The following is a 9,488-nucleotide window of genomic DNA, read 5'->3' as shown; positions in this document are numbered from 1 at the left end:
CTCAACAAGGGTTCTACCTTTTCTTCCTATAAATAAATGGCACCGATAGAGTTATTAACACAACTTTGAGAGATTGTTATTCTGCCAAAAAATAGGGAGAATTTATTCTCAACTATTATATATATTTTTCTAAAATAACAATTCTACTGATTTCTATTAAGAAGAGAGAATTTCTATTTTCACCTCAAAAGGAGAGAACTTTTTCTACTTTTGTGTTTCGATTCAATTGGTCCGAGCCCACACTCGAAACAGTTTGCTGTACGAGAATAGCGGAGAAGATCGTTTGGTTGAAAGTTAGGAACAAAGAACGTTCGTTAATCCAAAAATAAATGTACGAATTTAGTTAAGGTTTATTGCTATAAATATCACAAACCGAGTCAATTTTAAAAATTTTAATTTTTCATTGTGCAAGAAAATTATTTTCAAATCGAGATTTTTCCAACAAGTGCATAATCCGATGTTTGTGTGAAAAACATAGGGTTAGTAAATGTATAGAAAAATATGAACCATACTGACTGTGAAGTGCACCCATCGATAAAGAAGTTGGGGCTAGAGCTGATGATGATGAACTTGATGCATGTACTCCTGATCGTGGCTTCATGTGGGATCGTGTTGGTCTTGTATAACGAATTTGTCTACTCCCTTCCTCCTTCGCAATAGATATAGCTTACCATGAAGTTTAAATCGTGTCATGTAATCCAAATACGTTGCCAAATTAGTTTGAAAATTGGTTCATTCATAGGCATGAATTCATATCTATGTTCCCGTAAGTAGATATATCTAGCATGGAATTTAGGCCAATCTTCATCGGTTTTCCTTCACAAGTTAATATTGTGAAGTTCATTAAGGTTCCGAAGTGAGGGCGGAATATTTTACACAAACCCAAACTGGAGCATCACTCGATCAAACGTGCCAAATATTAGGATTCTTCAAAAATTCAATCAAGATGCATTCTTGAATTCTCGGATCAAAGTATGTCATTTATTCAAATTGCAATACGAAATTATAAATTTTATTACATACCTAATATTAAATTTCAAATCCTTTACGAAATTATTATGAAATTGAAAAACTCAAAAACTAACCTCGACTTCTGACCGTTGATCTAAAATAACCAAATATCTTTAAGCTCTTTTGGTATACCCATATGACTCACGTCATTGTTCCTCCTGTTCAAATAATATGTTATTCCAAAAATATAATAATGAAAAAAATATGATAATTATATTATTAAATGAATCTTACCTTGTGGAAATTGATAAGGGAAGTTTTCTCAAGGACGTAAAAATAGTAAGTGGTACTATGCTCGTGACTGAAGAAGGAGTATACAATTACCAATTTTAATTTTCTATGTTTTAGTTCCTCGGTACATCTCTCGGTACAATGTAGCCAAGACAATTGATCCTCAATTGAGTCGTTTGGCTTCTTTTAGGTCGATTACTTGTAGGAGTCACCCTAAATATACCAGATTTTGATATTTATTTGGCATCAGAAGACCCCCGATCAACCTCAATATGAATGCTTGAGTGAATTGTTTCTTTCAATCGCACTAGAAGAGCTGTTAAAACGTGAGAAATCTTCTAACCATTTCATATCTATCTGGTTACCACTAAACTTATTTAGCACATTGCCTAATCGTTGGTGGCAAATTGTGCTCCAATCAACAATACGCACTACCCCCGTAGCAATTGACTCATCAACTGATAGACTGAGTTGTAATGCTACATCCTCGAGTGTAATCTTACACTCACCACACGAAAGATGGAATGTGTGTGTCGGGTCTCTTTTTTTCCACCAAAGCACTGATAAGTGTGAGCTCCAATTTGGCCTTGCCGAGCATATGAGACACGTATAAGAAGCTTGCCTCTTCCAATTATTGTTTAATAACACATGGTGCTGTCACACTTAAATTGTGTATATTTGTTTCGGTAACCCGCTCTTCGTCCAGATTATATAAACATAAAAAAAATTTTAAAAAAAATTAATAACTTAATATTATTAATTAAAACAAAAATATAATAATATCTTTTTACTATTCGTAATTGGATATCAAAAAATATGTTTGAGATCTAAACGAATTAGAGGTGACATTTTAAAAATATTTAAGATGGTTAAAATCGAAAGAAGAAAATAGTTGAGAAAGTTGAGAGAATATGATTGAATGAAAAAAAAAATTAAAAGTGTAAAAAGATATATATAGGAAAAAATTGTAGCCATTGAGGTTTTAGCTATTGGAGTTTTTTTTTCCAATAGCCCTTGATCCCAACAGTATTGTTGACGATCCAACGGTTAATATATATTTTCATTTTTAAGTAAATCAGACGGATGCTGCGTTGCAAAAATACACTCTAAAAAAAAAAAAAAAAACTACTTAAAAATATTTTCAAACCGGATATGCCTGATTTTACCGTTATCCTTCCTAAAATACAAACAAACCAATCCTTTTTAGTTGTGATATTAATTTATTTGAAATTTGAAACAGAAATGTGTTATTATATCCTGTTAATAGAATATTGGGTTAAGACTGAGTTTAGCTGAGATTTAACCTTCCTTGATGATGTGACTTTACACTCTATATGATATTGAAGTAACAAACTACGAAATAATGATATAACGAAGGTTGCAATTCCAGTGATATAACAAAAAAGATAGGGCAGTTGATTGTAATTAGTGCACTTTTTCGCCTTAAAATAAGCCTCTTTTTGTTTTACAGACTCAAACCTCCAACCAACCATTACCCTCTCTCTTAACCATTTACATTTAAATTTCGTCCCCGTTGAACGATCCTACACAATAACCAAGCTATTTTTCAAACCAAAACTCTGCTTTTTTGTGGGGTTTCCTTTGTTGTTGCCCCCACACCCTCATCATCATCTGAACCAGAAAAAACCAATTTTGAAACAAAAAAAAAACCAACAAACATTTAGAAAAGAAGAAAGAGCTCTTCATCATCATCATCATCATCATCATCATCATCATCATCAATCTCTTCTCTCCATTCCCTTTATATAAAGCAAAAAAAGAAAAAAGAAACCCATATTTTTTTCTTTTTCTTTTCTTGGTCCCTCATTTCTCAAATCTTAAGCTTTGGTTGATTGGCTTTGGTTGGCATTTCCTTCTTCAGTTTTTCCGAGGATTAGGAGAAAAGAGAGGGAAAAAAACGTTTAAGGGTAGGAGGAAATGGCGACAAGAGGGAGTAGATCAGAGAAGGTGAAGAGGATTTTTCAGCAATTCGATAACAACCGTGATGGGGGTCTTAACAGAGATGAAATGGCAGCGTTGGTCGTCGCCGTTAACCCCAGAGTCAAATTCAGCGACGAACAAATCAACGCTATTCTCGACGAAGTCTTCCGGACCTACGGGGAGTTCATTGACGGCGAAAAGGGGTTAACTTATGACGGCTTGTTGAGAACTTATGACGATGGAGCCGGTGACGTTGACCGTGACTTCGATGCGCTGGGTCTCGAGCTCTATCCCGATGAAAACAAAGGCGCATCCATCGTCTCCGAAGCATCTTCTTCGTCGATTGCGGAAGAGAGAATAACGGAGTCACAGAGGAAGCAACGGACGACGGCGTGGGCCGGGTCACCGCATCACGAGATAGTTTTCGACGACACGTGGAAACTGGTGGACGAATTGGAGATCTTGTTGAAGAGATTGCAAGCAAAACAAGCAAAAACTGGGAAATTTAAAAGCGACAATTTTGATGCGTATTCGGATGCGGGGTGGTCGAGGGAACTAGGACCCTCTGCAGAGCTTTCAGAAAAAAGGGTATATTGGGAAGAAACGGGTCCTGATTATGGCATTTTTGTCAAGGAATTGGGAGCTTTAAGGAGTAGAGCCGATGGGGCAAGGTCAAGAGAAGAAGCATTTGATGGACAAATGGCTATTGGGAGGGTTTTATATGAGCATCAGTTGTTTAAAGAAGCTTTGATTAGTTTCAAAAGGTCTTGCGAATTGCAGCCAATGGATGTGAGGCCACATTTTAGAGCTGGGAATTGTTTATATGTGTTAGGGAAGTACAAAGAAGCTAAAGAAGAGTTTTTGTTGGCTTTGGAAGCAGCTGAGGCAGGTGGGAATCAATGGGGTTATTTGCTTCCTCAAATTTATGTCAATCTTGGGATTGCTCTCGAAGGAGAAGGTATGGTTTTAAGTGCTTGTGAGTATTATAGAGAGGCTGCCATCCTTTGTCCCACACATTTTAGAGCTTTGAAACTTTTGGGTAGTGCTCTTTTCGGGGTTGGGGAGTATAGGGCAGCTGCAAAGGCTTTAGAAGAGGCTATTTTCATGAAACCAGATTATGCTGATGCACATTGTGATTTGGGATCAGCTTTGCATGCTCTGGGTGAAGATGAGAGGGCAATTGAGGTTTTCCAGAAAGCTATTGACTTGAAACCTGGTCATGTTGATGCTTTATACAATCTAGGTGGGCTTTATATGGACTTGGGTAGGTTCCAGAGAGCTTCTGAAATGTACACTAGGGTTTTAGCGGTGTGGCCGAATCATTGGCGGGCACAGCTCAATAAGGCTGTTTCTTTGTTGGGAGCTGGAGAAACTGAAGAAGCTAAGAAAGCTTTGAAGGAGGCTTTGAAAATGACAAACAGGGTTGAATTACACGATGCCATTTACCATTTGAAACAGCTGCAGAAGAAGAAGGTAAAGAGTAAAGGTGGTGCCAATGGAGAAGGGGCTTTTGTAATAGTGGAGCCATCAAAATTCAAGACTGTTGGTGAGAAGACTACATTGAGGCAGGATTTAGGAAGTGCTATTCAAATTAGGGCTTTCCAGAGAATTACAAGATTGAGCCGTTGCAATGTAGATCTTTTGAAGAAGGAAATGAATGAAATTGATGTACCAGTCTCCTACTCTGGTGGTGGAGGTCCTCAGAAATCCATTCGTAAGCCTAATTTGGAAGGAATTCTACGCAGATTACTTCGTTTTCTAAAACCTGAAACCTTTCAAGGAGCTGTCAAAGCTATAAACGAGAGTATCCTCTCTGTCTTGGATGAAACAGGATCAGGCAGGGTGGACTTGGGCATTTTTTATGCTGTTCTTGCTCCCATTTGTAATGGACCTCCAAATAAACGAAAAAGGATTGCCTTTGATGCACTCTTATGGCGGCCAGTAAATGAGGGTAGTTCTCAGATTAGAAAGGTGGATGCTGTACAGTACATCAAATTGTTGAGGGCTATTTATGTTCCTTCTCATGGAATTAGTGAAATCCTGGAAGTTCATGGAGAAACAGATTCCTCAATGGTATCTTTCAGTGAATTTCTTACCATGTTCGATGATCCTGATTGGGGATTTGGTATCATGTCCACTCTGTTGAAGTTAGAAAATGGAGATAGGAACCGTCATGGGCGCCGGGTTTGTGCAGTTTGCCGTTACCCAGTTATTGGTTCTCGCTTTAGGGAAGTGAAGTCTCATTTTAGTCTATGTAATCAATGCTACAGTGAGGGCAAAGTTCCCCCTAGCTTTAAACAGGATGAATATAAATTCAAAGAGTATGGAAGTGAAGCTGAAGCGATGAAAGATAAGTGCATGTACTTTACTTTGCAATCCTACAAATCTCCGTAACTAGTTGGTTTATAGTCATTTTACTCAGCATGTACCATTCCATTGTGTTATTTTAGTCATCTAGTGTGCATTGTGCAATATATAGTTTCATCCAAATGTGTTCAGTGGGCATCATGCTCATGTACAATAAACCGTTTTCAAGCGCCCGGATTCTTAACAGTTGCTGTAGAGATCATTTTTTAACTGTTCAATGTATCATCATCTTCTGCTTTGTTTATGGTAATGTTGAATTTGTTTGGAGATATTCATTGTTAAATGAAGAAAGATGTTAGCTTATCCTTTGGGGTTGGGGGTGTTCAAGAGTTTGATTCGTGTTCGTAGGCATACCATGGGATTTCAATATCTTGGTTTGTTTTACTTGGTCTGCTTAGTGACCAGGATAGTGGGGAGTCTCCAGGTTGTGAAAGTTGGGACCATGTGACTTGGCACCATCATTAGCTGGGACTTGCTGGATTACAGGTAACATGGTTGGTTGACTGACTTTATCTAAATTTACCCCAAATTTCCTCCCTTCCATTTCAATTAATCTTTGATCAGGGATCTGGAAATGATCAATCAAATACTGAGTGGGTCTTAATTGGATGGATAATGAGGTGAAATACTGAGGTCTGTATGATTGAATACGAGGTCAAACCAACCACGAAAATAATAATAGCCTTTTTGTTTGTTTCAGTCTGGGCATCCAAATGCATAATTCCAAAAACTGAATGCTTGGTTCCAGCTTTTTATCATGACGATCTCCACTAAGGAAATTTGTCACAAAGCACACAGATGGAAAGCCTTTGTACATTAAAACAGTCACATTGCACACATCAATAAGACAAAGTCATTAATATTTTATTTATTTCTATCCAAAACGTGTCTCAATGATCTCTTATAAAGCATATAACATGATTATATGAATAATTCTAAAATTTAATTATCAATATATCAAATTTTTCATATGAACTAGAATTCATCGCACTTTGTGGATTAAAAATATTTTTAAAATAAGTTATATTTTTTAAAAAAATAAAGTAATAGTTTTAAGTAAATAATTATTTTAATACTATAATTTATTAAGATTCAAAAGGTTTAAATTTATCTATGCACATTCACGTTCAAAATATATAATTTAGAAAAAAAAAAAGAAGGAAGTTACGAAGAGTGAATAGCGTTTCAAATCAAAATTTAAAATTAAAGTATATAAAAATATCTTATTAAATTATTATTTAGGGGTTAATATATATAGTTGGACTTGAATTTGGTAATTAATTTTGGTATCTAAATTTTAGACTTAATTGGTATCTACATTTGAAAATTATAAATTAACTTGGTACTTTTTTTAGGTACATGACTAACACTATTAAAATATAATCACTCACCACCAATGTCATGGTGACATGTGGTAGTCTCGTATTGAAATATATATTTTTAATTTTTGCCACATGTCAAAATATGATATTGTCATATGGCATATGCTATTGGTAGTTAATGTCATATTTTAATGCTGTTCGTTAGGTACCTAAAAAATGTATCAAGTTAGTTTACGATTTTCAAGTTTAGATATCAAGTAAGTACAAGTTGCCAATTCAAGTACCTCCGAATATATTAATCCTATTATTTAAGGTAAATTATACTAGTAATCACTCAATTATTAGTCTTTTTTTTTGTCACCTAACTATGAAAAGTTAAAAAATGATCACCCAACTTTTCGATTTTTTTCTTTTTTAGTCACCAATCGTTAAATGGCTAATAAAAGTTAATGCAGTAGCTTTAGAAAATTGATATAATAATAACTTTAACTCTCAACATTTATCCATTGTGTCAATTTAATCTTAATTCTAAAAAATCGAACTCTCAATGTTTACACATGTAATTTGATCATTTTGTAGTTTTGCTTTTCTTTGTGACCCTTTTCGACATTATCCTTGCGTTTGATTCAATGAGCAACAAGAAACAAAACAACTCAAATTTTGAAAAAAAGGTGAAGCTAATTCAATTGCTTGAAAAAAAAAAATACCTGCTTCATTTATTCAATCCAATTGTAAGTCTAACAACTTTAAGAGAATAATTTTTTTAAGCTTTGATTTGCTTCATTAATGGCAGTCAACTCAAGCTAACAAAAAATATATTAATTCATTGAGAGATATCAAGTTCTTAGTCATTTGAAGTATAAGGAAAGCAATGTATTTGAGGATTGTCTAGTTTAATAATAGATGAAGTTTTTCTAAAAAAATATTTTTGCTTTTATTTCTAGTTTACTCATTGTGTATTAAATTATATTTTCATGTAAAATATATGATACAATTAAGAAATGTGTAAATATTGAGGGCTAAATTTTTAAAAATTAAGTAAATGTTGAAGGCTAAATTTGTTATTATGCCCATTTTAAAAATTGCCATGTCATCTTTCCATTACCAATTTAACAATGGATGGCTAAAAAAAGAAAAAGAAAATCAAATAATTGGATAACCATTTTGTAACTTTTCATAATTAGATGACTATTAATGTAATTTATCCTAAAATTTGGAAAATAAGGCCTTTAGGCTGTTTTATTTTTTTTATTTAGGCCTTTGGGTTGATTTTAATTTTAATTAGGGAAATAGGCCGGTTTTAGGAGAGAGAATGTGAAAGGGCGCCCAACTAGACGCCCTTTCCCACAACAGTGACTTTAATGACTTTTTGACTGTTGTTTGTGCCAAATGGTAAAAAAAATTAAAAATCATAACGGTTACTTTTTTAACCCTATAAATACCCCCTAAATTTCATTTTTTTTCATTCATATCCTTCTTTTAAACTCTCTTAAGCTTTTTATTCAAATTTTATTTATATTTTTATTTAAAAATAATATATTTTTAATTATATCGTATTTTATTCATTCGGATCAATTTCTCAAGAATGGACGCCTCTCTAATCCGTTTCGATGACAACCATATTTCTGCTGCCCAAATAGCAACGGTAATTGGTTATTTTTATATTTTTGTTATTTTTAATTATGTTAATTTTTTTCGATAAATCTAAATATTTTTTTTATGTTGTAAATAGACGGACGATCGTGTGCTAGAGGCGTTCATACATACTACAAGGGAGCTTTCAATTACTGAAATTCATGGGTACCTATAATAGGCTGGATTCTTGTGTGCGTCTCACAGGCAAGAGGGCTACAAACTCGATCCCATATTAATCAGCCTGTTGGTGGAAAGATGGAGGCTTGAAACACACACTTTCCACCTTCTATCCGGCGAGTGCAGAATCACACTCGAGGACGTAGCATTATAGCTTGGTCTGCCGATGGAAGGGCTAGTCATCATGGGGTCAGTGGTGGTTTCGGGGAAAGTGGACCTCTGCACGACAATGTTGGGGAAGGTCTCAAATAGGTTCGAAGATGGTTGAATATCAACCAACTAGTTGGAGAAAAATTTCAATAAACTTTCCGAGGATGCAATGGAGGTGGTCATACAGCAATACGCCCTAGCATTCATCATGAGGTTAATTAGGGGCATTTTAATACCTGATAAATCTAGAAAATTGGTGCACATAAGGTGGCTTCTACATCTAATGGACTTTAGTGAATGCGCAAAACTAAGTTGGGAATTTGCCGTATTGTCTACGTTATACCGGGAGCTTTCTCGGGCAATACAACAGGATAAGATATCGATCGGTAGTTGCTTGTTGCTGCTGTAGTCATGGGCTTGATGGTGAATACTATTTTTACGTCCTAGAGTCACAGACTCATACGTGTTCCTGTTGGTAATGAGGTAAACATAATTTATCAATAAATACGTAGTTTATGTAGTAAATGTTTTTATTTATTATATGTTTTGCCTAATATATCGCTTGTGCTAGTGGAACCATTGGTTGAGTTATGTCGGACTGCTTGACGAGTTGGAAGACGTTAGGCTACTGTTAGATCAACGCTCCAAAACCGA

General features: G+C 34.9%; 1 protein-coding gene across 1 annotated transcript; it reads left to right on the top strand.

Moving 5' to 3' along the window:
• The first annotated feature begins 2,481 nt into the window (after nt 1-2,481).
• LOC108483483 (uncharacterized TPR repeat-containing protein At1g05150-like) lies at nt 2,482-5,819 on the top strand. The gene has a single exon (XM_017786919.2). The coding sequence runs from the start codon at nt 3,181-3,183 to the stop codon at nt 5,575-5,577; it is 2,397 nt and encodes a 798-aa protein (XP_017642408.1). The 5' UTR covers nt 2,482-3,180; the 3' UTR covers nt 5,578-5,819.
• Nucleotides 5,820-9,488: the final 3,669 nt, after the last annotated feature.

The sequence above is a fragment of the Gossypium arboreum genome, chromosome 1, assembly GCF_025698485.1.
Source record: "Gossypium arboreum isolate Shixiya-1 chromosome 1, ASM2569848v2, whole genome shotgun sequence".
Taxonomy (NCBI): domain Eukaryota; kingdom Viridiplantae; phylum Streptophyta; class Magnoliopsida; order Malvales; family Malvaceae; genus Gossypium; species Gossypium arboreum.
The sequence above is the reverse complement of the archived record's forward strand: the minus strand, read 5'-3'. Positions and strand labels throughout refer to the sequence as shown.

Excerpts from the sequence above, each read along its gene's own strand:
- LOC108483483 (XM_017786919.2), top strand. The coding sequence starts at position 3,181 with ATGGCGACAAGAGGGAGTAGATCAGAGAAGGTGAAGAGGATTTTTCAG.